This window comes from Pyrgilauda ruficollis, unplaced genomic scaffold (genome assembly GCF_017590135.1).
Source record: "Pyrgilauda ruficollis isolate IOZ18807 unplaced genomic scaffold, ASM1759013v1 scaffold9, whole genome shotgun sequence".
Lineage (NCBI taxonomy): Eukaryota > Metazoa > Chordata > Aves > Passeriformes > Passeridae > Pyrgilauda > Pyrgilauda ruficollis.
Genome location: NW_024531043.1, coordinates 11,446,888 through 11,473,641, shown reverse-complemented (window position 1 = coordinate 11,473,641; position 26,754 = coordinate 11,446,888). Strand labels below are relative to the sequence as shown.

Genomic DNA, 26,754 nt, shown 5'->3' with positions numbered 1-26,754 from the left:
TGCTGCCGGAGTGATTGGCATATGGGGCGGCCAATCACTGCGCGAGAGGGGCGGGGATGGCGCTCGCCCCCCAATGGGTTCTCTCGGGGAACGGCGCCGCGGCGCGCGCCAATCCGCTGGCGGCGGCGCGCGGGCTTTGCCGCGCAGCGAATCAGCGCGGGAGGCGCGCGCTCGAGGCGGCCAATCACGGGGCCGGGCCCAGAGCGGAGCGCCCTCTACCCCCGTCCCCGCGTTCGAAACTCCCGGCCGGGCGGTGCAGGGCCGCGCCTGTTCGTCGCTTCACGGCCGCGGGAGGAGGAGGCTGCCGGGCGCCGGGGGCTCCCAGCGATGTGGGTATGAACCGAAAGAGCCCGCGGGCAGCCGGCGAGGGCAGCGCCGCCGCGCTTACCCGGGCCCCCGCGCCCCATCCCGGAGCCGCGAGGCCGCTCCCAGCGCGCCGCCCCTTTCCCCGCAGATTGACGGGCGCTACAGCCAATCGGAGGCGGCGGCGCTGTCAACATCGCGGAGCGCGAGGAGCAGCCGCCCAATGACAGCGCGGGGGCGGGGCTTGGCCTGAGCGGGGCGGGGCTGCGGAGCCGCTGTGGGGCGCTGGTGAAGGGACGGGGCCGTGGAGCGGCCGCGCCGAGTGCGGGGTGACCTGTGAGGGACCTGGGCACGGCGGGGCGAGCGCGGCGCCTGCGAGCGGACGGGGCGCACGCGGAGCCGGGGAGGGGGTTACGGACGCACGGGAGGCGGCCCCGACGGTGCGGACGTGGCGAGAGGGGTCCCTGCGGGGGCTGAGCCCTCGGGGCCCGGGCGGCTGCTGAGGCCGCTGCAGCCCCGGACTCGTTGTGCCTTCTGGGGGTCCCTCAAGGTCCGTGGGCAGGTGGGGGCCTGGCGGCGGCGGGGGCCGAGGCACCCTGTCAGCGCTGAGGGCTCGGAAGGAGTCGGGTCTGGCTCAGGAAGCGCTGCAGAACCTCACGGGCTGTGTCTGCGCTGGCGTTAGCATCCAAATCAGCGCCGGTATTTCTGAGTTCAGAACACCTCGCGGCTTGTTTTCCCCAGCCGTGCCCGTGCTGGGCTGTGCCATCGATGGGTGACAGCGCTCCCGCAGCGCAGTTACAGCTCGCTAATATTTTTGTTTTTTTTTTTTTTTTTTAATCGAGAGCAGACTTGTAATGAGGTTATGAAACGAGCCTGTGTCACAGCTAAGTCCCACCCATTTGCTGTGCTGCTGAGATAGGCCACCCATGATTCCATCCTGGGCTTTCGGGGTGACTGATGCCGCCCCCATCCCCTGCTCCAGTGACTCTCCAGCCTCAGCTGGAGCTGTCGGCTTAGCAGCCTGATAACCTCCGAGTTTTGCGGGCTTCCGACCTCTAGAAAAAGAAGAAAGCTATGTTTTTTTTATTCTTGTCTTTATCCCACGAAGCTCTGCCAGAGGGATGTGTGTGTCTGTGGTAACTTCCTTCCAATTCTGGCATTTTCAGCCCTACCCAGAGGAGATAGTGAGTGAGTACCCAGAAAACATTTCTGCTAAAGCCAAGCAGGCTCCAGTAAAACAGGAGAAAATAGGACAGTTGTCCATTAGTTTCCTTCTGGTGAAAATATTTTATATTTCTCAAAGTATTAGAGACATATCTCCAAGAACTTGCAAATAATGAAAACTTGAATCTGTAAAAGCCATCAGCCCACAAGCCCTGTAAAGAGGAGTTGTGCTTTGGATGTGGTGTGCTTCTTTAAGGCAGCAGGAATTTATTCTTAGCATTATCAGACTACCAAGATGATATTTCTTAATGTCTCTTTTTGCTCTCCATCCATGAAATGATCATAAGGTTTTTCTACAGTGTTAGAACACAGGCTGAATTCACCAGGGTGTACAACATGCTGAAATAAACCCTATGTAAGAACTGCTTAATTAATTATTTCAAGGGTTTTCTTAGTGAAAGTATGCAAACTGGAAGAATATTTTAGTCTCTTTACAACCAGTCTGCTTTGAGTGCTGTAAGACTGTGGCCCAAGTATTGTGTATTTATTTATTTATGATTCTTTCAGTTAACCAGCTGCTGTTTTCAACCAATGTGGGATTCCTGTTTGACTCCTTTTTTTTGTTGTTTTATTAATTGGTCAGAAATGTAGCTCAATTTTTAAGCTTTCTGATTTAATGTTGCTTAATAACAATGAAAAAAGTGATCTGTGAAAAAAATAAGCCAAACATTACACACAGAAATGGCAGAATTGGTCGACCCCAGTCTAACTCAGTTGATCTCAGTTTTATTATTTTTGGTGAGTGTGTTTCTTCCAGTGAAGGTTCAGCTCCCCAGTCACAGCTAAATACATTGGTAACAGGAGATTTCACACCTTGCACATGGTCTGTGGAGCCCCAGATTTAAGAAAAAGAACCAATCAGACCCTGAGAACACGGTTTTACCTGGAATGTTTTGTATTTCCAGCCCAGTCTGGATGTGTTGGGAATCCTTGGCCTTGTGGGAGGCCCAAGGCTGAGTGAGCAGCACCTTCTTGCAGGGATGGCACAGAAGGGAGGGAGCCTGGTTGGGGAATATTTGCACTTTCTGGGGTGGTTTGGCTGCAACAACTGTCTCTTCAGTTCCAATTCTGTTTTTTCACACAATAAAGTCAAATGCTTTTTTAAAGAGAGTGATGTTTATTCTCTCTGTTTTCAGGGTAATGTCTTACTTGGGACTAAGATATGGAAAACAGCAATGTGGTGAATTCTGTACAAGAAACCCCTTTGTCCTTTGCAGACTCTGATGTCAGAAACACCCACAGCTCTGTCTGCGGCTTGAATTCTAACAGGTAACGTGCTGAAGGAATCACTAACAAATACTTTGATTATTTTGGTTCTGCTTAGTTAGCATGCCTTCAGAGCAATATTGGTATTAGGGTGAAATTTTTATTTCAACATGATGAGAGTCCTAAATTGAGTGTGTAGTTCTCTTCTGGCAGTCTGGCATATGCAGTGTATTGTTGCACACCTGACACGATAAATAATTGAGCTGTTTTCCTTGTGTTTCACTAGAAGTCCTTCATCCAATCCCAATGGAGTTTCTGGTTACTCAGGGAATACCAGGTCCTCATTAAAGCCTGGTTCTGTTGAGCTGCTTGCCTCCTTTATGCAAGATATCCAGAACATTGGACATGCTAACTCAGAAATTGTGAGGAACTGTGAGGTATTTGATATTAAATTTTATTTTTTAAAAGTGGTATGAATGTATTTGCTTTGCATTTTGGAAGGCAAATCTAATGATACAATTCACAGCAAGGTCTGTGTTTATTCTTAATGATGGGACAGATCCTTTTACAATAAATGAACTAATCACCTGGTTGGATTTTACTGCAATTTTATCTTTGTGTTTTACAATAATTTGTCTTTATGTCTTGGTGTTTTATAAAATAATAGTATTATATTAATAATTTATATATATTGTAATATAATATGGATCTGAACATTTTTTCCCAAAGTTACAATAAAGATAGGAAGTTCTTGAACTGAAAAATTTAAACCATTAAAACTGTGTCACATCAAACTGGTCTGAAATAATCCTAGAAATTAGAAGGGTTTTTTTTTCTAAAAATGGTTCTGTTTTGCTTGATTTATTTATATAATCCATTTGTAAACATGTGTAGGGGATTAGTTTGTTTCCAGATTTAAACCAATGCAAAAACAATGATATGGTTTTAATGAACTAATTCTCCCAAACACTTTTTGGAACGTTTTTTGTCCTTTTGTATTTTTAATTTTATGATTATTTTTAGTTATCATAAGGAGCATCAGTTTTGCACACCATGGGCTTCTTCTTGCAGATTTTTGAGCTCCCTGGCTGGGATCCATCCAAGTGTGTGTTGACAGATGCTTAATTTGGGTTCTCTTTAACACCTCCAGGAACAGAATATTGATGTCTGTGTCCCGTGTCCTGTGCTTCAAGCACCAGGCTCCATAAACATTAACATAAAATAGTTTTTAAACATCAGATTTTGCCATGTTTCATGAATGCCGTGTATGTGATTTTTTAAAAAAATTATCTCTTAGTTTCCATGACACAATTATGCATCATGGCCTTTAGCTGGATTGCTGAGGGGAAGAGTTTCTTAGTGAAGTGGATGGACAGAAGGGTGTTTAATTCTCAATATTAGAATTGCCTACAATTAATGGAACTGGAATCAACCTTTCCAGAATTTGACTGTTCTTTGCTGGCAGCTGTTCCTACTTTTAGTTTCCATTGATTGGCATGGTGGGGGCTGAATGTACTGTGGGGTGGGCAACCACAGTGCTCTTACTCAACTTTGTATCATGTCAACACCCAGGGATGGCATTGCAAAGCTATTTGTAGCCAGAGAAAAAGGTAAGAGGTGCAATATTTCTGTGCTTTAATTATTTCACTCTGTGATTTAATAGACAAGGTGGATACAGCTGCTGAGACTGGTAGAAAAACAATGCCAGGAACAAATAAATGCCCAGCAAGAGCAGTTCCACCATCAAATCCAAGTAAGTAATGGCTGTTCATGGAACTAGATAAAGCTGAATGATTTTTTTTTCTCCCTCCAGTCCCATGCTCCTCCAAAACAATGCAGAGGGGCAGTTAATGGAAGTGGATGACTGGAGTGCTGTTCAAAGGAAGCATATTTGAGACAGCCTTGGTTAATTAACAAAGTAACTGTTAGGAGCCATTTCAGGAGTGATTTGTGGATTAGCTGTTTTCAGTTACTTTTTTTTCACGAACATTTGGTTCAGAATGCTCACCTGATAATGTGATTTTGTAGGTATGAGGTTTTTATTAACTGTTAGATGGTATAATTTCTAATTTTGAGACAATATAGCTTTCTTTTAATTTAAAAAAATATTATACAACTTATCATCCCCTCATCCAGAGAGTATATAACCCAGGAAAACCATCCCTGAGCACCCATTTCACCTTCAGTTGAACAGTTTCCTTTCTGAGAATGAAAAATAACCCATGTGAAGGTTCATATTTTTGCTGAACCCTGTTTATCCATTAGAAGAAAAGCAATGTATATGTATATATAACAGACAGTAAATACTGTGCATATATAATACTTAATATCTTCATCATTTTGGTTGCTGTTTTTCCCTTCCCTTTCCTGATGCCCTCCACACTAGTAGTAATCAGCAGTTCCTGAACTGAATTACCAAGAGGTACTGTCCTTTTATCCTATCTCCTGTTTCTCCTGCCTCACCTCCCCACCCTCCCTCCCCCTTTCCATCTTGTTATTTTCCTGTTTCCTTACCCTTGTTTTTCCTTCCTCTTACTGTAGTGGTTTGATTCACTTGTTGCTGATCATAGTCTTTACTAATCCATTGTGTTGGCTTTGCTGGTTTTTGTCTTTTTTTAATAGGAAAGGCTACCTCTGGAAGAGCTGAGGGTGTGGTGTCAGCAGGGGCTTTCTCACTGCATGGGCTGCCACACTAAATACAAAATCAACAGCTAGAACTGAGCTATTTTATGCATTAAATAAAATAGATGGGGCTGTTCCAAACTTACCTGGTGTGCCAGTGACCTAGTGAAAACACTGAAACACAGGCAGCTCAACACATTCCAGTGAGAGTAATAAAAAGACACAATAATAGTTATAATAATAATCTGCTTTTTGTGGTAGAAAAGCACAGACATGACTTTGAGATAAGGTTTGTTCCATGCTGGGTTTCAAGACCAACTGTATAAAAATCTCCTTCCATGTGAGAATAGGGATAAAAAAAACCTTGAGTTCCTTTTGGAATCAGTGGGCTCAGCCCTTGGCTTATGTGATCTATACAATAAAAGATAACTGTGCCAGGGACAAGCTGGATCATCCCAAGATCAGACTTTATCAAAGAGATTTTAAAAACAAAATTACAATCCCAAAACTCTAGAAAGTACATCTTATTTTTCCCTTTTTTCTTTCATATCTTGCAGTTATTTGTGACTATGCAAAAAGAGGTAAAAATGCAATTTAATTGGAATAGGAGCCTTTCACTTTTCCTGCACAAGGGTATTAATGACAAAGATTAAATGTCAGCAGTGAATCTGATCCTCTCTCCCCCCACTCCAGTTCTGTTCTTTCCCTCCTATTCTCCCTTCCCTGCCTTCCTGACAGTTGGATCACAGAATTAAAATACAAGTGGTTGCTGCAGTCATGATTGAAATCATTAGCAGAACATAAAACTTTGTAGTGGAAGGAAACTTCATCCCAAGTTTTTTGTTTATTTGTTATTTTTGGCAGGGAAAGGCTGAACTGAAATTCAGCTGTTTGTTCTTTTGTAAGTTAGTAAAAAATCTGAGGCTTGATCCTGACTAGCATTACACATAGGTTCCTCTGAAATTAAGTCTTCTTTTTTATTTCTTACTTGAGAGAATAAATCTTTTTTGTTCAATTTGTGCTCTCCAGTTGCTATTCACATGTGAGTAATGTACTGTAGTTCTGTGAAAAAACATGAGTTCCATGTTCTTAAAATTATTGCAAGTTTTTTCCTTCTTTCTTTCCTGAGGGAATTAGTTTGAAATATATTCTTGAAAACAATTCTATGCTCTGTCCTGTCATGTGCAAGAGTTGTGTGCTCCTGCAGTTCAGTAATCTCAGTTGAACTCTGCAGAAGTGCTGGCCACAGGCACAAATGTGAAATCTCTTCACAGCCCTTGGCAAAAGCATTAATTATTTCTCAGAGCTGTTTCAGTATTGCCAATGCACAGCTGTAAAACTTAGAACTTCAAAAAATTACTTACCTAATATACTGAAATAAGTCTTGTAGACTAAAGAGTAAGCGACCTGTTAAATGTAATGATCCAGTTTTGGGTTTGCTTCATTCCATCAGCCACCAAAACAATCAAAAAGTAGAACTTTGTACCATGTGAACCTAACAGCAAAATATCTAAATTGGGTTTTTAAAGTCGAGTTTTATGCAATAATCTTGCAGAGGTACATTATTCCTATTCTCATGATAGAGTAATGGTTAATACTTCCATCAAAGCATCCTTGCAGTCTTTAAAAATGTATATCCAAGTGGAAAAGTGTTTCAGACTTAAATTTAGCCTGGATAGTTTGTATTTCTTGAGCTGGTTGGTCGGTAACTATAGTTCTGAGGGCAATTAGTGAATACATTCATGCATGTTTTTTACATGAATAAATGACTACTGAGACTCGTAATTCACTGCATGGAATTAAGGATTGTTCCCATGGACATTTTACTGTTATTTTTACTGTTTTATTTATATTTTACTGTTATGCACAGTATGTATTTATCTATTTTATGCATGAGATGTCTGCACATGAAAACCTGGAGTTACATGGAATAAATACTCTAAATCTCCCACTAATAACCCGAACGGAAGATGCATCTAAACAGGAATGTGATTTCTGATGGGAGTTTTGCCTTTTTCCCCCCCCCGTGCAGCTGATTCAGGATGAGATAAAGGAGCTGGTGAGTTTGCAGAGCAGCACCTGGGCCAGGAGCCGGGCTGTGCCCGCCCCGCTCAGCCACAGCTTCCCCTCGGTGCCGAGCCCCATGGGGATGTGCTCGGAGGCGTTTGAGGAGCAGGGGAGCCTGGTGAGCCAGCTGAGATCCGCCGAAGGGGAAGGCCAGCCCGAGGCCTCGGGGGTGCAGCAGGAATGTGCGGGCAGCGAGGCCTCCATGAACAGCGGCTACGGCTCCCTGTCCGCCTCGGAGCTGAGCCCGGGCCTGCCCGGCCCCGGCGCGGGGCTGCACGGTCAGCATCAAAGAGAGCTTGCAGCAAAAAAACCACAGGAAAATCGTTCATCGGGAAGGAGGGATAGCTTGGTTTTTCCCGCTGGGTTGGAACATAAAGCTGATGAAGATCATCAATGTGGGAAAAAAGCCAGGTAAGTGATAAACTTTACAAATCTGGTCATTTATTATAGACAATCCCCGTTCAGTGAAAGTCTTTGGGGACAGGTCTGAGTTGAATGGAACCTCTGGATGTTCTGCTGCTTGATAGATAAATATATTTATTTAGCATGATGTTTCTGAGTGATGCAGGTGTGCATCTCCAGTGTTTAGCTGTTGTAAATAAATTTAGGGGAAATATCTTAACATGCATGTGTATGTTTCTTACCACCTAGTAAATCTTTAACATCATGGGCACAAAAGTTGAAACAAACCCAACCAAAAAGAGTAACTGCAGATGAAGTATGTGTGAACTCTATGCAAGAAAATGAGAGAGTGAAGAGATTACCACTTGAGAATGTAAGTGTCTTTTTATTTCATTATGTTTTTCTAATGCTATTCTTGTAACTGGTATTTTTTCAGAGTTACAGAATGTTCTCATTCAGTATATATATATATGCTGAATATACTTTCATATTTTAAGCATTTGAGTTCCCATTCATATATTTAAAGTTCATGTGGGCAAAGTTTATTTCTTGGATCATTCCATACTTAGGCACAAAGCTATTTTGGCTTATTTTATTCATTATCTAATTTTTGTCTTAACACCTCCCTGAGTGGCACATGTTCTCTCCTTGTAGAGATAATGGCCACACTCTCAGCTGAGGCTTCAGGTCATGGTAATTTATTGTGCCCTGTAATTTTTGAAAGATCTTTGATTTCAGCTGGTGATGCTTCTTCTGGCACACAGGATTCTTTGTGTGTTAAGGCATTAACCAGTTTGCTCAGGACAAAAACACAGGCACATGTCTTAGGAAATATCAGTTTAATGATGTGGCTTAGCTTAGTTCCACTTTTGGCTATGATTACCCTCAGTATAAATTCTGTAGGTTTGGATCATGCTGTATAATTGTATTTAATCTATTTTCTTAAAAAGACTCATAACATTTACATGCAATTTTAAACCTTATACCCTTACTTTTTTTTTTTTTTCCCTTGTCTTGTGATTTTCCTTCTGAATTTGTTTTTCCATTGTAATTTTAGACAAACCTTACTGATGCTGCTTTGCCACCATACACTTTTTACCTCAATCAACCCAAGGAAAGTCCAAATTCTGTAGTGTCAGAAGCTTCAGGTATAGTTGATTTCTTGTACTTAAATTCCCTTTCTTTTAAATTCTCATTTTTAAAACTCATACTGGAATGCATCTCCAATAACATCAGGGAGGTGATGAGGATTTAAGCACTGACAAGCTTTGCTATGGCATTAATTCTGCTTTTTGCTCCTGTTTTCAAACTGATGGCAGCTCCTGTGTACTGCTGCTGGCAAATGTAGGACATGCAGCAGTTGGGTTTTTTTTCCAAATTTCTCAGCATTTTAAAGCTGAACTTTATGTTTAAAACTGTTTCATAATGGAATTAATGTTAATATCATGGTAGGGTGTGATGCATTAGCATCAGTGGTGTGGTAATTAGAGGAGTTCATGGTAATAGAGTCAGAATTCCTTTAAGCCAAGGGCATGATTCTATGATTGTGTAAATAGACAAGAACAGAATAATGCAGTGTGTAACCTGGTGATTCTTTAATTTTGGGGGGTGGGTTGGTTTTTTTGTGTTTTGGTAAGGTTTGGTTTTGTTGTTTTGAGGGTGTATGTGAGGGTTGGTTGGTGGTAAATTTGCATGGGTTTGGGAGTTGTGGTTATTGGGTTTTTTATCAAAGCCACACAACTAATTAATGTATTTTGATCATAACAGGGTGGATTCATTTCAGTAACAAACAGGGGCACAGAGATGCAGCCCTGCAAACTGTGTATAATTATTGCTTCTTCACAAGCCACTGAGAGAGGGACACATTTAAGAGATTGGAGTGGGATTGAGGCTGTGTCTGTTCCTCTTGTGCCATCCTTCTTAGCCCTGGTAGTTTGTCTTTGCATGCTGCAGAGTGCTGCCCAAACTGAGGAGTTTGTAATATCAGGGGCTGCCTGGGATTATTCCTTGGCTGGTACCAGTTTTAAGTGCTATACTGGAATCATTAGAAATGTAAGTTCATGGTAAATGAGGATTTGCCCCTTGAACACCAAATCTGTGTGATTTAACTGATTTATAGCTTTTCTCCCTGGTGCTATATGGTGTGAGACTGATTATGTTGCCTGTGCTTTGCATTGAGATTTTTGTAACTCTGGCCTGGTAACAAATGCTCTAATGACATCCTTAAGCACTAAATGCAAATAACTAATATACTATTTTTTGTTGCTGACAAAATAACATTTTACTAATGGGTTTTGGATTCCTGTTGTATAGCTGCCAGCTTGAAATCTGTAGAATTAATTTTCTTTTGGTATTTTTCTCATCAGGACTTTCATACTGGAAATTAGATGAAAAGGAGATGTATCACACTTTACCAGAGAATTTCAGAAGTGAGTTGCCTGATGTTTTCTCCAAAAGTACCACCAGTACAAAAGTACCACCAGTTCAGGTAAACTTTGTACATGTTTAAAAGTTGTAATGTAGTTGCTTTTTTGTCTTTGCTGTTTGCCTGTGATGGAGAGAACTCTTTAATTATCTCAGTCTCCATACCCTGGCTCTTCATTATTCCTGCACCCCACTAACCTCACTTGGAATTTACTGACCTTTTGTCATTCAAAAGAAGCTGTGTATAGGAGATGAGAAGTGACCAACTAATATGTTAAAGGTGTATATGCCTTGATAAAAACCCTTTTTTATCTTGAATAAAGCTGTGTGTTCTGAGCTGCTTTATTAGCTAAACTCACCCCAGAACTTGCTTATCTCTGTTGGGGGTGGAGGATTGTGTTCAGAAAAAGTAATGTAGCGATTTTACCTGTTGAAGTTGTCTTCTGCTGATGAAGGGAAGTTGTCATCACTGAAGGAGATTTATCATAAAAGACAAAGGGAAAACAAGCAGATGCCAGACCAGAGTTTTATGCCTTCTTCCCAGCCAAGTCACCCACCAGAGGTAACATTAATTTCTTTACATCACGGAGCAGTTGAGGATGTGTTGGGCTGGTTTCACACGGCTTGGCCCCTGCTGCCACCTCCAGAGTTATGCTGGAACAGCACTTTGAGCAGCTTGGGAAAGGATCCAGCTTGGAGGAACCTCTAAGAACAGCCTGAGCAGAGAAGCACCTTTGCTGCACAACCTTGAGGATGCTGCAGGGACGGATCTGCTGCTGCTGGGGCTGCAGCTGCTGAGCTGCACCTGGAGCTGCAGTGGCAGGGTTTTCCTGCAAGACAAGTTTGTTCCACCCGTGGAACAGAACAGGCACAGGTTGTGGAAATGATCCTTTCTCATAACTTTTTTTTTTTTTTTTGGTTGTGGAAATGATTCTTTCTCATATCTTTTTTTAATAGCTCTCAGTCCTGTATATAACCCAGTAATGGTGGCTGCTGTGTGACTGTGTTGTTTAGGTAATTGATGAAGTGCTTTTGTAACCCTGCAGGTTATTGTTTCAACACACAAACAGACATCCTAGTCTTTCAGGTTGCATAACTGAAATTTCAGAGGTTTTCTACAAAGCTATAGATCTTGGATATGTCCTTTATTAATGGAAACTTAAAAAGTCAAGTTGCAATTACTGGAAATGTGTATTGTCATTTCAGTGTTGCAGGTGCCTTCATTTTGTTTGTCACTTCCAAATGATTGTAATAATATTCAATATAATACCTGCAGTATGTTATACGGTTTACTGTTGTCTTGGGATAAATTTTGTTCTTGTAAATGGAATTAAATCACAGCTTTTTTAGCATTGTAACTTATTTCCCAGATCTTGACGTTGGACCCAACCCTGCATATGAAGCCAGGCCAGCAGAACCAGGGACTCTGTTTTTTCAGGACTCCTGCAGACTCTGCTCCCTTTTCTCCAGACTCTATGGCAGAGCCCGGATTTCCAAGTCATTGTGACACAGACTCTTTTTCACAGACAAGTCATTCATCTCAGTTAGATGATTCTCCAACACCCCCTGCCAGCAGCAGAGCTGTGCACTCGGACCTGTGGAGAAATCACCCATTCCAGGGTGAAAACAGGGCCAGCTCTCCCTTCCCAGTGGCTTACAGGGATGCTGACAATGATAATTCTGTCAACACTGAGGAGGAAGAAATACTGACTCTAACTCCATCTTCTGTTACTCAGTGTGCTGACAGCAGTTTGCCAGATTACAGCCTTTCAGTGGCATCTCTTGAAGACCCTGTGGTAATGTCAAAGTAAGTGATTTTTTCTTTTTTAAAAGTCAGAAGTTTGGTACTTTCATGAAAGGAATGAAACAACAGTAGTGAGCCAAACAAAATATGTGAGTTCTCTTGGTCATGTCTCTTTATAAATAAAAATAAAAATACATCCTTCCCTCAGAGGCTGTGTGAGGGAGTTCACTTAGGCAGAGAATTTCAAATTTTTTTGGAGGGGTTATTTTCCTCTTTAGAAACAAATGTGGAGAGGCACAGAATTTACTGTGTTTAGGAAAAATAAATATCCTCCATTCACTGTTGAAGCTCTGATGATTTGCACTGGACAATCACACAGGGCATTTATTCCATGTATGAGGGCTTGTAAAAAAGTAAATTGTTATTTTGTGTTTGTATATATTATTTGTACATAATAATCATAATATTTACCTCAATTAATGTGATGACAAAGCTGTCTTTGCTTTAGTTTGAATGCAAATAGAGTTTTGTAAGAGACATTTATATGCTGAGTTCATTATGTGCAAATGAATCCAGAATCCACAAATGAATCCACGTGGTCATGTGGATGGCTGGAATTTTCTAAAATTCTTATATTGAAAATAGGATTAGGCAGAACCTGAGGGAAAAACACGCTCGACACATCGCTGATCTACGAGCTTACTATGACTCTGAGATCCAGAGCTTGAAACAGCAGCTGGAGTGCAGCCAGAGAACTGCTGCATCTGAGGAGCTGAAGAAAATCAATCAAAGCCTTGCTGACAGGTACTGTTTGTCCTTCTTGTCTTTCTCTTCATGTGGTGCTCTGTATATTTTAAAGACCGAGTATCCTTGTTGGGAATATCTTGAACAGTTTATGTCCCTCTTCAGTTCTGAAGATTTCATGCATCTGTGATACTAATATTTCCCTCTTAAATATAAATTTATCATTATTTCATGCAGTTGCTAAGTTGTGGCTGCCCCATCCCTGGTTAAGGGGTTGGTCAGGGGCCTGAGCTGCCTCATCTTGTGGAAGATGTCCCTGCTCTTGGCAGAGGGGCTGGAACTGGATAAGCTTTAACTCCCTTCCAACTCGAACTATTCCATGTTTCTGTGAAGATCAGTTCACTGTTGTTAGACAGTAAATGTGGTGTTTGGACCAAAGTTCTTGTTTGACCTGTTTTTTTCTGGAGCCAGTGCAAGCTTTCCTCAGGACTGGCTGGCAGGCAGAGGTAGTCTCAGCAATTTGTAATGGAATGATTTGTGTTGGGAAGATTCTGCTTTCCTGTCATGCTGGTTGTGGCTGCCCCATCCCTGGTTAATGGGTTGGACAGGGCCCTGAGCTGCCTCATCTTGTGGAAGATGTCCCTGCTCTTGGCAGAGGGGCTGGAACTGGATGAGCTTTAAGGTCCCTTCCAACTCGAACTATTCCATGTTTCTGTGAAGATCAGTTCACTGTTGTTAGACAGTAAATGTGGTGTTTGGACCAAAGTTCTTGTTTGACCTGTTTTTTCCTGGAGCCAGTGCAAGCTTTCCTCAGGACTGGCTGGCAGGCAGAGGTAGTCTCAGCAATTTGTAATGGAATGATTTGTGTTGGGAAGATTCTGCTTTCCTGTCATGCTGGTGAACATCATCCTCCTGTACCTTTCCTGTCACAACCACAGGTGGCACAGGACAAGTCCTGAGTTCGTTGGTGCCTTTACCCTGGAGTCTGTGTGCCCCAGCTGTGCCCTCCATTACTTACAGCTTGAGTGTTTGCTGTACAGAGAATATTGATGTGATTTCTGTAGAATTATTGCCAGTTAAAACACATATTACAAATTTAGACAGCTGAAATACTGCACAAAATTTGTGTGTTCCCAGTTTCCTTCTCATCCCAGGCCACCAGAGCCCTTCTGAGCAGAGACACTGCTGGGGCTGAAAAATGTGGGAGGAGATCACAGGCGGGGCACCAAAAGTTGTGGGGATGCTTGAGGAAGGAAAAAAGGCTATAAAATGTAGGTTTATTATTTGAAATTTCAAGAGATTGGTGTAATGTCTGTGTTCTAAGTAGGTGTGACCAGTTAGATTCAGCTCTGAATGAAGCAAGTGCTCACATAAAAGCCCTTGAAAATAAGAATAATCAGCTAGAAAAGCAAGTGGTAAGTATATGTTCTTAAATCAAGTTGCTTTTTAAGTAAAAGGGTAAAATAACGAACTTTTTCATTAATAAGCTGGTCAGTGTTTCCATACTTATCTCTTTTGTTCTTAACCTTTCAACCTTTCCCTTAATAAATAACATCAGCCCACATGTTGCACAGTGACTTTCCTACCTGACTTTCTTAGGATTCCCTACTTGAATCATCATCACTGTTGCTCATGAACTTTTTTCCAGGTTAGCAGGGATCAAATGAAGTCTAAGAGTGAAATACTGTGATGTCTTTATCACGTTCCTCTTTAAATTTTCTTAATTTATTTATTTTGTTTTAATTACTTTCTTATTAGATCGTGATTAAAAAAAATCTCACTTATGCTGGGGCAAAAATACTGTCTTTAGGTATAGTTGCAGTTTTTCTAGCTAGGCCAGACCTGTTTGCTTGTGCATAAATTAACGCATAGCTGCATTAATTATTAGTCAAATTAATTAATTAGTAGTCAATTAATTATTATGAATCAAAAACCAGGACACTTGGTCATGACAGTTGAACTTTGTCATCAGAGTTAGACACCTGCAGAGACTAATCCCACCTTCTTTATGCATTTTTCTGTGCTGGGAAGTAAAGCAGTTGGATGGATTGGAAGCTTCACCTCTAGATATTTAAAATCCTGTAAAATAAATACATTTTGGGTGGGTTTAATCTTCATTTTTATTCTTTCCAAGTCAAAGAAATAAGCAAAAATCTTGTTTAGTTCACGTACATGTGTACCCTTGTTTTCTGTGCAGGCGATTTTAACATAATTATTTGAAATAAAAATAATCTTAGAAATAAATAATCTGTTAAGGAATAAGAACGTTTCCAACACTCTGAAGGATGTTTTCTGTCCTGCAGGCAGACTGGAGGGAGCGTTTCTATGCCCTCAGTGACAATTCCAAAGCCCTGCAGGAGCGGCTGGAGGAGATGCGCGCGAGCCACAAGGAGAAGGACAACACCATCAGCCGCCTGCAGTCCAGGCTCAGGGAGCTGGAGGAGGCTTTTGAGAAGGCTTACAAGTTATCTGACAACAAAAACACAAGGCTCCAGGAAGAAAACAAAATGTTTCAAAATGTGAGTAAGAAAATGGATGATGATGTTGGCAGAGGGACGACAGCAAGTCCCAGGTGTGAAAAATACTCTGAGTTTACAACTGGGAAGTCTTAAGGCACAGCAAGAAGACAGAAATTCCTCAGCTGGCTCCTTGCTAAGCTGGGTGTTGGAGGGAAATGTGGACCTAAAAGATACTTTAAAATTATTTTAGGCAACAAGTGTATACTTGATGAGGTAACCCTTGCAAAAGTCTGTCTCGAGAATTGTATTACTCTAAGTTGAAGATATTACATGAAATCATTTTAGAAAGTAATTTTTCCTCTCTTAAGCTTGTTGGAGATGGACTAAACTTTTCATACCTCATCCCAACTTGCTAAAAATGTTCATTGTGTATGATTTTTAGACTGAATCTAAGGAATTACTCCTCTGATTCTTTAGGAAGAGCTTTATGGAATGTTTAAATGGACTGGCAGGATGGGTATTAGCTGGAATTAAGTATTGTCATGCTCATTCTTTTTTACAATTGAAATTTCAAAAGACCAATTCACTTTTAAAGTCTCTGAGGAATCCTACTGGTTCATTCATTCAGTTTCTTTAGAGACAAATAATGTGAAAATTAGAAAGACATTCTGTAAGTAGCTCTGTCTCCTCTTGTCCTGTCTATAACTTTTTGTTCCAATTGGAAGATGATGAGAAGAACTTAACAAATACTATTAAAGTACATTTTGTATCCCCTGTAGTGCTTCTGCATGTGTTAGCCAAGCTGTTGAGATGATTTTACAGCAGCCAACAAAACTGTTAATTGACTGTGGTCTCACTGTGGGTTGGTGTTCTTTTGTTTTGTTTTAGCTTTTAGGAGAATACGAATCCCTTGGAAAAGAACATGAAAGAGTAAAGGTAGGCACACAGTGGATAATTAAAAACCCAAACATGCAAACTTTGTGATAATATTTCATGGAATTAGCTGAATTAACTTAAATGTTTTGAAAAAGCTCAAACAGAAAGATCCATATTTATCTTTACTGATAACTTTCTCTTCAGAGTCCTGGAGGGAAAGGGAAGGAAACTGGAATCTGTTATTTTCCAGTCATAGGCAGCAAAAATACTGCAAAGTCAAAGCTGAAGAAATTTAATGGACCCTTTGAAGTAGGAAGGTGTAATTGATGTGTTGTTTTCAAGACTGATGTGGAGTTACTTGGGTTTTATTTAATGCACTTCTGTAGTTTCTGGGCTTCTTACATTTTTCTTTGTGTCGTAGGATACATTAAATACTACTGAAAACAAATTGCTTGATGCAAACACAGAGATTTCTGATTTGAAAAGGTAACTGTGAAACTTATTGTTTTAACAATATGAAATACAAACTGTGGGCTAAATGTCTACTCCCAGAGTGTGAGGGCTGTAGATCTTTCAAGTTTAATCACATTTTATGAAGCATTTCATTTTGCTTCATGCTACTGGTACAAACTAAAAATCTCATTAATTTAGGATATACATTTTTTTTCTACTTCTCTGCTTCCACAGCAGCGTTGCCTGGTGCTGTCTTTCTGGCCAGATTACCTGATTTATTTAACTTCAAATTCAAATACATATTTATATCCATATTTAGACAGAGATGCATAGACAGAAACGCAGCAGTTGCTCTTGTTCTCCTGCTTCATCCAGAAAAATCTGAATAAAAATGAGCAAAACTCTTAAGAAATATGATGTTTCTTTTATGCCATTTAAATCATCTCCTAATGCATCTTTTTAAGGACAATTTTAAAACTTGAAGCTCAGCTCAAGCAGGTGGAACATGAAAATGCACTGAAACTTCGCCATATAAGTGAAAATCATTTAAGAACCTCTTGTGCCAAGTAAGTGAACATTCAGACATGAAAACAATGTGTTCTAGAATAACTTTTAGCATGTTTTGGCTAAAAATGGGTCAAGATGAGGTCAGTCCATGGGCTGAACTGGATTAAACACATGTGATGTAATCCAGAGATTGGATGTGCCAAGAAATTATTGAACCCAACTGAATACTCTGGCTGATGCATCTCTGACTTGGCCAGCTGTCCCTGCTCTTCCCAAATGAGTGTTTGCTAGGTCTCAACTGCTCAGCTGAATTCCCATACTCCACAAAGATCTTGGGAATACAAACTGATAGTCCAGTTAGGCATTGGAGGTTTTCCTTGTGTGTCATTGGTTTGAAAGGCTGATTCCTGCTCAGTGTGGTTCTAAATATCATTTGTACAGGTAACCTGAGAGTAGAGGGGAAGTTCAGTTAGAATGGACACTCTGCTTTGAATTGGGATTTATGTTAAAGAAATTCAAGTTGATCTGTGCACTGGTTTTGTTTGTTTGAGGGTTTTTTATCATGTTTTAAAGGCCTCAAAAGCTTTGTCCCCCTCTGGTTTTTGTTACTCAGTTATGGCCTGTTCAGTGTCTCTCCCATTTCAGCAGTGATGCTGTGGAGCCCAAAATGACAATGTGATTTGGGGATGTCCATTTGGATGCATTGAACAGGAGTATCTTGGGGAGATTTGAATTTTGGTGATTACAAAGACAGAAATGATTTATGTATTAATATGTTAATGGGACAGATTTCTGTTTAGAGCTCTTTTTAATATTGATGAACCAGACCCCAACAATGAACAGAAGAAAGGAAGGCCTGGACATGGCAGACCATGTTCATCAGGGAGGGGGATGTAAGAGCCAATATGGATTTAGAAGTTAATCTGTCCCTAACTGATCCCAGAGGCTCAAGGAAAGCCTCATTCCAATTGAATGCCCAGCAGGATGGATTTACAGAATAGTGCCTATAGTTCATAGCTTGGGTAAACAAGTCCCTTTTTTCCTAATTATCTGCTTTCCTGTGTATAGAAATCATATTTTTCTTTTGATATCTCAAGATAATGATCTACTAATTGATACTTATTTGTTGATATTTGTCATTCTCAGGATATCAATGCTGGCTTTTCCTTGGTTTTTTCTTTTTCTTTTTTTATTTTTCTAATAATTGTTGTCCAAAGGAAAGCTGGGATCAGATGCTCTGAACTACTGCAGTAATCTCCACCAAATGTTTTCATTTAATTAGTTGAGATCTACTTGCAACCCAAACCTGGGTCTGAGTAAGCAGCATTAAATTACAGGAAGATCTTTGTGGAGCTCTGCATTCTGAGCATATTGTGTAATTTAGACTGAAACCTCAACATATGGCTTTTTTTCCCCCCCCCAAATATTCTATTTTTACCTTACAAGCATGTTTCAAAAAGCAGATACTTTTTCCACAGTATTTACAAGTTCATTGTATATTTGTTTACTGGAATAAATTTTAGGTTTTTCTTAAAAAACAAAACAGAAACAAACATAAACCCCCCTGCCAAACTCCAAAGCCTTTAATAATTTGGAAGCTTTTTATTCCCACAGCAAGTTGGGAACTCCTGATGTCAGCAGGCGAAAGTGGTTGATACCAGGAGCTGAATATTCCATCTTCACTGGGCAGCCTTTGGAGGGCCAGGAAAGCCCCAAAGACAACAGGCTGGAAGAAACCTATATTCCTTCTAGGTGAGTTGGTTTCTGAAACCTGAACTAAACTAAAATCTGAACTAAATTTCTCCATGGTTTTTGTTTATTCTGTTCATGTTTGGGTTTATGAAATGAAATAAAATAAAAAACTTGATTTTTTTTTTTTTTTCCTTCCACCACCTCACACTCATTAAGGCACCATTCTCCTCCTGAGAAAGACTCCTCACAGGAAGACTCCTCAACCAACACAATAGAAAAGAAAGAAAATGAGATGTCAGAAGCACCAATTATAAAAGCCTTTAAAGAACTTGAAGAAGGAAAAATTGTTAAAGATTGGGGTACACAGACAGAAAAAGAAGATGCACCAGCTAGTAACTCTTATTTTTATATTCCTGAATGTGTCTTTACTGGCTTTTCTCTGTTTGCATGTCTTTTGGCTTTGGTATTCTCAGCATTCAAATCCACCAGGCTTCAGTGGTGGGATAAGAACAGTTTTGGCATGCAAACTTGTGGGGCTCTCCTAAGAAAATTCAAAGTTAGATATCTTAGTGATTTGTTTAGAATAGGGGGAATGCAGAGGTTGTTGTTAGGTCTCAAGCTGAAAAGTAGTTAATGTCCCCTTTTCTAAGAATATCTCAGTATTTATAAACAGTTAATGGAGTCCTATCAAAGCTCTGGCTGCTGTACATCCATTTCAGTTTCCATGGTGTTGTATGGGAATGGAATTGAGGAAGTGGGACTGCCCTGAGCTGTTGTAACAATGCTGATTTAGAGAAAATGCTGAGTCTTTCTTGAAATCTTGTATTCTGGGCCTCAGGCAAGTCCTTTAGCCTTTCCCAAAATATGCTTTTGTCCTGATTTCCACTGTTTCTCTACCAAGCAGTGTTACTCAGCATAATTTCATCCTCACACACTGCAAAGATCCTTCTTCCTGAGTTAAACTGTTCTGTGAGTAGGGAGAGAGACTTGAGCAGAACAGCACAAATAGCACTGATGTGAGGGAGAAAAAGCTCAGTTCAGGGGAATATTTGTGAATTCTTGTGTTGAAAAAGATGGATTAATATAACAACTTCTTTTCTTTTAATTAGAGCCATCAACTCGACGTCAGACTGTTGGGTTTGTTGAACCTTCTGTGGTTGCAAACCGATCTCCAGAGAAAGGGAGAGACCAGCACAGACCCAAACGCTTCAGCTCCCCCTCTGGCCAGAGGTCATCGTCCCTTCCTCCTGCAAACAGGAAATCCAGCACTCCCAGTCAGTGCTTCTCTCAGCTTTGCTTTGTGTCACTCAAACAGCAGAATCAAATCATGAAAGGCTGCTCTAGAAGATGGAAAAATAGGGGCAGGGTTTTTGCATTGTTCTGGCAGTCTGAAAAAAGTCATGCCTGTAATCACAGAATATGTGAGGGTTCTAAGTTTATTTTCATTTTTGCATGTTGTGATGCACTTCTCATCTAGTTTAGATAAACATGTAGACAGCTTTGAAGAGCATTCTTTTAAGCTGTAAGCACATGAGTGGGAGGTACTGCACTGGGGAGTTTGAGGTAGATAAACATACTTTGTCTTTTGCAGCAAGAAGAGAGATAATGTTGGCACCAGTGTCTGTGACATACAGCCCAAAACGATCTCCAAAGGAAAACCTCTCTCCTGGATTTAGCCATTTGCTCAGCAGAAGTGAAAACACAGTGACAAGGTATGAGTCTGGTGAACACAGTTGTGTTCTGATAATTTTTAGAGCAGCAGGATGTTTATCCAGGCTTAATGCTGCTGTTTCTTGTTCATTAAATGTCCTCAAAAATGAGTTGTGAAGATTTCTGAATATAAAGCTGTGTTTTTAAAATCTGGCCAGTAAAATCTAGAATGATTGAACAGGATTTAGAAGACTTACAGTCTTCTTCTAAAAAAGAAATAATTGTTTATTCAACCAAAAGGTGAAAAAGTAGAAAACAATGTATTGCTTGATACATGACTTCTAACAAGTAATTGCTGTGTGTTTCCTGCTCTGTAGATTTGATATACTTCTAGATGACCTGGAAACTGGTGCTACTTCTACTTTACAGCACAATAATCCAAGGAAAAGGCTCCAGTTTCACTCACTAGATGATGTAGAAGGTAATCTGTCAAAGTGGAGGGGAAATGTTCTTTATTTTTGTACCACAATTCTTTACACAGTGGTAGAGCTGCTTAACTAGAAAGCAGACTCCTTACTCTGTGAAGTCCAACTTTTAAAAATCCTCTAAATCTTGCCTTATTCCTGTAGACAGAGAAATCCTGTTCATACAGTATTTTATGTATATGTCTGTGTGCACAAACACAGTGGAACAAGAAAAATAATGAAATTGAGAAAGGAGGGCAATACATTTCCCTGTGCTTAACTCAGTTATCCAATGCATATCTCAGTGAGGTCTGTATTAAGATGTACACACTGAGTCTTACTAATAAAATCCTATTACTAAACACTGCATTATGGACAGCAAAGAGTAACTAATAAAACCAGTTGTTTCACATTTTTTGAAATGATTGATCTTTTCTCCCTTCTGTAGTTTTTGTCACAATGTTCTGCTTTTTGGTTTTATCCATGCTCTTATTTTGACTGGTGTTTGCATGACAACCAGTCAGCTTGGTGATATTTGGAAATGTACCAGTAAAAGTAATTCCTAATTAGTACAACACAGGAATCTGGTTGTTAACAAAAAAATATGCTGTGTTTGAAAGATCCCTTGAAAGATGACCCATAGAAATGTTTTGCATTCCTTTGGGAAGCTGTTCAAGGCAAGGACTGAGGCTTTGCTCATCCCTCTCCTTGGTTCATGCACTGCCAAAACCACACTCCTTGTGCTGCCATTAGTTTTTTTTTCTGTCCTATGTAACAATTTCCCAGCTAATTACAGAACAAATGAAAAGATCCCTGTTCTGTTGATAGGAAGGCAGCATTCAGGTGCCATACACAGCTCCTGTACTGCATCTGTCAGTAATGGAATGAAGAAAGCAGCAGCTTGGGAGGAGAGGAGCCAGAGACACGAGGCAGTGCAATCACCTTGTGAGGAAGACTTCAAGTACACAGCAAGGATTCCAACTCTGGCTGAAACAGAGAGGCTTTTTGATGAGCTGACTCACGAAAAGCAACAGGCAAAGATTATTTTTGTTTTCAAGTTGTGAAAAATAGTAATTGTTCTATGAGAGGTGAGGGATGGAGCCGTTTATCCACGGAATGCGTGGCTGAAATTCATCCACAGCTTCAGTGTCACTTCAGGAATGTGCCATTATCCTTCCCTGCTCTACTTGCAGTCCTTCCCTGTCCCCAGTTTCATTAAAGGAGAGTCACTGTAACAAACACAGTGTGGGTGGGGGTTGGCACAGTATTATGGTGTTAAAGAGCAAAACTCTCCGTGTAGCTGTAATCCATACACCTCACCTCTCCTTCTGGAAGAGGAGTTAGGAAGGCTCATATTGGCTCTCGAAACTAATTTACAGCTGAAGTGTTTTCTGTTATTAGATTGAGGCTGCCCTGAGCCGAATCCCTTGCTCTGGTGGAAGAATGACCTTGCAAGCAAGACTAAATCAGGTGAAAAAGCTTCTCTGTATTACTGTTCTCTTCTGTTCTTCCACAACTGAGAATACATAATGTAGAGGAAAGATCCTCTAGGTAGTAAGTGTGATTACTGTGGGAATTTTTATATTGGTTTTTATGTTACGGTTTTTATATTGTTTAATGTCTTCTGTTTTTTGTACATGGGATGCATTTTGCCAAATTACTGGAAGAATAGTCTGTTCTTGTGCTAAAACTGAGAGGGAGATAAGGCAGTGCATTAACAAAATGCAGTGACTATGAAATAGATCCCTGAAGCTGCAGAGAGGATGTTGTGCTGTAGGAGAAATTGAAAAGTTAGTTTTAGTTTGGTTGGGCTTTGTCTCCTTGAAAGTACAAAGTAAGAAGGTTAAAATAACTGGTTTAGGTGAAATACAGGAAGTGCTCTCTATGGAAAACTCTGCAGACTCTTTTAATAAAAACAAATCTCAAAGTTGTCTTTTAGAGGTCTCTGCAAAGCCTTCAACTTCAGCATTTCCTGAATTGTAATATCAGGGTGCATTATCAATTTATCAATTTGAAATTAAAAGTGCATTCCAGTAAATCAGTACTGCCACTCACTACAGTGATCAGCTGTTTCCTAAATATGCCCAGTATTCCTAAATATGCCTAATATTCCTAGCTATCAGCCTGTCCTAATTCTTGTCAGGTTTCTCTCGTGGAGTTTTGTAAGTCACATGTTAAAAAAGCCAAAAAATACAGAAAAATAACATGACAAGTTTGTAGGTCTGGTTTTTGGGTGGCAACAATGCACCTAAGGCCTCAAAAAGGATACCAGCAATATAGGAATTATAGCAGTTTCCTAATTTTAGAAGGATCATTTGATTTCTTAATATATTATTAATACTTTTTGTTCTTTCTTTTAACTCCTCCTTTTAGGAAGCCCTGGAAGATCGTTTGGAAACAATTAACAGAGATTTGGGGTTGATACGAATGACTCTGAAAAGATTTCATGTTTTGAGAACCTCTGCAAATCTTTGACAGTTCTCTCTCGACTGCAAATATACTTTTTTTTTTTTTGCACTAATATATAACAATGCACTCAGTAAATGCAAATTGTTTTGTATTTTTATAAACCCTCAAAAGTAGTTTTGCAACCATGTTACCCTTTACAAACAGCAATATTTTGTACTTCAAACAGCCACCTCTATTTTAAATGTATTTTGTTACACCTGAGAAATCAATGTTTATCCTGTATTGTAATATTTTTAGAAATATCAATTATTTTTAAATAGTGATATTCAATTTATAATAAGAAACTAAAAGGCAGCTTGTTTTCAGAAAAAAAATGGTAGTGTTACCCTTTTGCACTTGGTTTTCCTCCACCATTTTATAAATATTTATGGTGTGATGTAAATATTAGCCAAGAGGAGATTTTTGGACTTTATTACAAAAAGCAACATGAGTTACCTGTGTTAAAGAGAACCACTGTTCTGTGGTAAATCCTTTTAATTTAAACCTTTATCATGGATGTTTCTCACTGGGACAGAACTGTGAGCAATACTTGCACTGTGGCTGGCTGGGGCAGGAAAATCCTTCTCTGCTGGATCTGATGTCCCTCAGCAGTCACAGTGAGGAGTATTTTGATACTGTGAGTACCAGGATTCACCTGGCAGCAGCCTCCTGCCTCCCAGTGAACAACTCAACTCCAGGACTGGAACTCCTTACCTGAAGTTACTGGTTCCATGTGCCAGCCTGGGTTTTGTGCCAGTGTTCTGTTCCTGTGCATTTCATGTATTTGTGAACATAAATTAATTTTTCTTGGTGAAAAAAATACATATTTGCCAGTTGATATATTGTTGCATTACTGTCCAACATTGATATTTTGGTTTGTATTTTAATATTAAATAAATGTTTAATTAGATTCTTTCCTCCTGCCCAAGTACAGTAATAGGCTCTGGGATATTACATCAGAGATAATGTAGGTTTTAATCATATTGTGTGTTTCAAATTCTGTCCTTGTTCAAGATGTTTAGCCACCAATGATGTGATTACAGGGCAAGAATAGCTGTCATAAAGGAAGCTTGAGAAGGTCTGATTCTAAAATTAGAGTGCTGTGGTTCAAGATACTTGATGAAGAATTGTCCAACCCATGCATGATCTTTTCAAAAATTCTGTAGTTTTTGCAATCCCTTCTACCCTGTGGGACTTCCAGTGCAAGATCAGAGCTGGGGAGAAGTCAAGGATGGGAGTTTCTCATTCTCTCCTTTACTCTAAAATGCAGAAATTGGGTTTGAATGCTTGGAGAGGACTTGCTCCAATGTATTTCCAGTCTCCACAAAGAGATGTACAGTTCTGATGGCATTCCGTCTTCTCACTGGTAATTTTTACTTAGAGGGCTGGAGGGGGGGAAAAATAATCTTTACTTCCCTGTATAACTATTCAGCTGCAGTTTTCCCACTATTCTGTTATTAACAGGTACAATTTTAAAGCATTCTTCAGAAATATCAGTCAGCCAGCAGGATTTTTCCAAGGAATCCATCATGGGAAAAAATTCATGAGTCCAGTAATGGTCTTGTTTTCTTTCATCAGTGCTACAGCAGAACCAAAGAATTTTCCTGACAGACATTAGAGGCAAGAAGGTAAATCAGCTCAGCTCTTTCACTGCCTCTCCTTGTACCCTCCCTTCATCTCCACTTCATTCTCTCCAGCACTATTCATATTCATGGACTCTTTTTTATTACATCCAGAAAACTGAATTGTGAGTCAGAATTTATTTTTTAATCAAAAGTCTTCCTCCATCTGTTGGAGCTCTTTAGGCTATTTCTGTTCTATTATAACACTGAAAGGGGGGAAAAAGTGTTGCTTTGAGTAAACTTCTAGGCCAACCTTCTCGAGTATCTGTGTGACCTGTTCAGTGTGGTGCCTTTGGCCTGATTCATCAGAGGGGCAGAGAGGCTCTGCAGTTCCAGATTAAATCAGTGGGAGGCCTGAATGCTCAGTGCTCCTGAAAATCAGACCCGAAGCACCAAAAACTGGGACACAGGGAGTGTTCACTGCCTGCTGGCCCTGCCCTTTGCTGGACATTGTCCTTTTGTTTTTAATCCCCTTTCAACTTCCTCTTAACACCAGAAAATTGCCTTGTTCTTTCTTTGAGGACACATAAGGATTTCCAGATAACCAGAGAGGCTTTTGCTTCCTTTGTGGAGGACTTTAGTCATCTTCCTCTTGTGTTCTCACCTGACACCTCCCAGCTATGTTGGTGTTTATCGCCTTTCCAGATCTGCAAGGTCCTGCCTGGAGCCCCAGGCTCTCCTCTGCCCCAGTCTGCCCTTGCAAGACACTCCCAAGCATAGTTTTCTCTAGGATAATAAATATTTCAGCTCCTCCAGCTCTGAGATTTAAACTTTGGAAAATAAAATTTGTTTGTTCACATCTCTAGAAAGCAAATTTAAAAAGTTGTAGCTTTGATAGGTGTAGGCATAATCTACCTTGCACAAAGCTGAAACGTGGACCACAACTTAGTGTGGCAGTGCAGGGAGCAGTAAAAAACAAACTGCGAGCACTTTGCCTCTGCAGAGAGGGAAGGAGCGCTGGGATGATGCATCCTGAATGAAAAACAACCGCAGGAAATTTACAAAGCTTTAAAAGGCCACGGTAAATTTCATCGCACGGTCTTTTCCTGAAGTTTCTGCATAAAACGATCGCTGAACTTTTTGCGATTTTTATTCTTTCCCACTGAGCTTTTCAGAGTAAAGCCCGAGGAGCCACCAGCGCTGCTCCGGGGACAGGTGAGGGCACGGCGCGGGCTGGGGCTCGGGGAGCGCCGTTACCCTCGCTGCGGGCACTGCTACCGGCAGCGAGCGGGCGGAGGAAGGCGGTACCAGCCCGGGGATCCCCGCACCGTCCGCCCGTTCTTTCCCGGCTCTTTCCCGGCTCTTTCCCGGCTCTTTCCCCGCTCCTCCCGCGCCTTCCCCTCACGGCGGGGCGGTCCCGCTGCCCCGCGCTCCTCACCGCGGCCGCCAGGCGGCGCCCCCGCCCCGCCCGCTCGCCTGAGGGAGCGCGGAGCGGCGCGGGGAAGGAAGTGGCGGCTCCCGGTGCTGCCGGTGCGCGGGGCTCGGCTCGCTCGGCAGGCGGATAAATCCGCGCGGCCGCCGTGCCACGGCAGGGCGAGGGCAGTGCCGGTGCGGGGCTCTTCGCCTTGCCCGCTCTCTCCTCCCCCGCAGCTGCGGCGGCCCGCCCGCTTCGCCTCCCCCCGCCTCCGCCGTCCCCGCGCCGCGGCAGCGCCGGCGGGCGAGGAGCTGCCCGCGCCCTGCCCGCCCGCACCGGGGATTATGCCAGCGGTGCGCGGGCATGCCGGCAGGCAGCGACCCGTAGGCAACGGCAGCCGCGGAGCCGCGGCGGCATCGGCAGCAGCAGCAGCGGGAGCCGCGGCCGCCGCGCCGGGAGCAGCCGGTGCGTGGCGGGGGGCGCTGAGGGCGGG

At 41.4% G+C, this 26,754-nt stretch overlaps 2 protein-coding genes across 20 annotated transcripts in view; both read left to right on the top strand.

The window, feature by feature from the left end:
* The first annotated feature begins 46 nt into the window (after window positions 1–46).
* On the top strand, window positions 47–24,195 carry MPHOSPH9 (M-phase phosphoprotein 9). Of its 10 annotated transcripts, none has more exons than XM_041488691.1 (25): window positions 47–333; window positions 1,412–1,491; window positions 2,664–2,796; window positions 3,020–3,170; window positions 4,397–4,486; window positions 7,388–7,833; window positions 8,074–8,197; window positions 8,882–8,972; window positions 10,191–10,312; window positions 10,685–10,810; window positions 11,619–12,055; window positions 12,638–12,796; window positions 14,064–14,151; window positions 15,040–15,255; window positions 16,084–16,131; window positions 16,493–16,557; window positions 16,989–17,090; window positions 18,646–18,783; window positions 18,940–19,115; window positions 19,833–19,997; window positions 20,315–20,435; window positions 20,751–20,854; window positions 21,666–21,871; window positions 22,239–22,307; window positions 23,211–24,195. In XM_041488691.1, exons 3-25 carry the CDS (start codon window positions 2,690–2,692, stop codon window positions 23,310–23,312), a joined length of 3,453 nt encoding a protein of 1,150 aa, XP_041344625.1. In that variant the 5' UTR covers window positions 47–333; window positions 1,412–1,491; window positions 2,664–2,689; the 3' UTR covers window positions 23,313–24,195. The 10 variants fall into 10 exon arrangements, with proteins under 10 accessions (XP_041344625.1, XP_041344623.1, XP_041344624.1 ...); XM_041488690.1 differs by lacking the exon at window positions 47–333 and adding an exon at window positions 569–1,002 and having other exon boundaries at window positions 1,151–1,491; XM_041488689.1 differs by lacking the exon at window positions 1,412–1,491.
* A 2,136-nt stretch (window positions 24,196–26,331) lies between these two features.
* The window catches only part of PITPNM2 (phosphatidylinositol transfer protein membrane associated 2), a 125,295-nt gene continuing 124,872 nt past the window's right edge, over window positions 26,332–26,754 (top strand). For all 10 annotated transcript variants that reach the window (XR_005956910.1, XR_005956911.1, XM_041488420.1 and 7 more), the window contains exon 1: window positions 26,332–26,726. The gene's annotated coding sequence lies outside the window, so the exon portion shown is untranslated. The remainder of the gene's footprint in view (window positions 26,727–26,754) is intronic.